The sequence below is a fragment of the Henckelia pumila genome, chromosome 4 (assembly GCF_033568475.1).
Source record: "Henckelia pumila isolate YLH828 chromosome 4, ASM3356847v2, whole genome shotgun sequence".
In the NCBI taxonomy this organism is placed as follows: Eukaryota; Viridiplantae; Streptophyta; class Magnoliopsida; order Lamiales; family Gesneriaceae; genus Henckelia; species Henckelia pumila.
In genome coordinates this window covers 94,573,441-94,574,803 of record NC_133123.1, presented here as the reverse complement: position 1 = coordinate 94,574,803, position 1,363 = coordinate 94,573,441, and the positions used below count along the sequence as shown (strand labels likewise).

Here is a 1,363-nt window from a genome sequence, read left to right as displayed (position 1 = left end):
AAAAAAATTTGTTGTCTTGATTTTATTATCCCTCATTAAATCATGATTAATGATTAATTTGCTCTAAAATAAGATTAGCAACCTGAGGTCCCGACAACAGGTGGTATCAGAGCATAAGCTTCTATATTAAGATAGAAGTGAGTGAGTGGAGTAGATCGAGTCCTCTTGATTGAATGTTGTATATTATTATGTGCATTACATGCGAGCATGCTTTATTATTGCAAGAATTATATGATTGCATGATTATGTGCTTTCAGTGTAAATGCATGCTTTGCATGAGATATATTTCCAGAACTTGTCTTTGATCAGAATCGGTATTCTCATGCGAACCGATTAGAGAAGGATGGGAATAAAATGTTGTATATGATATTGTTTATGCACTAATCTGTTTGAAAATCAGTTATGCCTCCCCGTAAAGCACCGATCACTAGACAGACGTTAGTTGTTCCTCAGGAAGAACCAGCACCAGTACCACAGACAGTGGCAAAACCTCAGAATGCATAGGGTAGTACATCTACTGACCCGATGGATGTTACAGCTACACATATGGAAACCTTACTGAAGAGGTTTCAATCATTCAAACCGCCAACACTGAAAAGAACAGAGAATTCAGTTGACTATGAGAATTGGCTAGAATATATTGAACAGTTGTTTGAATCACTTAATTATGTTGATGATCATCTTATCAGACTTGTAGTGCATCAACTTCATGATGTTGCCAAAATTTGGTGGATTACAACAAAGAAAGAGTTGGAACATCGAGGTACAACTATCACTTGGTCTGTCTTTAAAACTGCATTCTATCAACGCTTCTTCCCAGTATCTTACAGAAAAGACAAAGGGGCAAAATTTGCTAGTCTGAAGCAGGGTCAACTAAATATCGAAGAATATGTGGCCAAATTTTCTAGCCTGTTGAAATTTGCCCCACATATAGCAGCTAATGATGAAGCCATGGTGGACCAGTTTATTAATGGCTTGAATCTAGATGTTTTCACTTTGGTGAACAGTGGACGACCCAATACCTTTGATGATGCACCGAACAGAGAAAATGGAGCAGAGGCTGGATTGTTGAGACAGAGAGGAGCACCATTTATTCCACAACCACCTTATCAGCCATCATCAGCGCCACAGAATCCGCCATGGCTTCCGCAACCACCCTAAAAATTTGAGGGAGGAAGCAGTAGTAGTGGCAGAAAGAATTCTCGATTCCGGCCCAAAGGGAAGCAACTTAAGAAATCAGACAGTAGTTCGTCCAGTTCTAGTGGATCACGACAATATAGGCCTGAACAGAGTTCTGGAGTTTATTGCAGTAAGTGTGGTGGACGACATGCTACTGATCAGTGCAGAGGAGTGTCTGACAGTT

General features: G+C 39.8%; 1 protein-coding gene across 1 annotated transcript; it reads left to right on the top strand.

The window, feature by feature from the left end:
* The first annotated feature begins 525 nt into the window (after positions 1-525).
* LOC140861423 (uncharacterized) lies at positions 526-1,161 on the top strand. Its single transcript, XM_073264442.1, has one exon. It carries the CDS (start codon positions 526-528, stop codon positions 1,159-1,161), a length of 636 nt encoding a protein of 211 aa, XP_073120543.1.
* Positions 1,162-1,363: the final 202 nt, after the last annotated feature.

Excerpts from the sequence above, each read along its gene's own strand:
- LOC140861423 (XM_073264442.1), top strand. The coding sequence starts at position 526 with ATGGATGTTACAGCTACACATATGGAAACCTTACTGAAGAGGTTTCAA.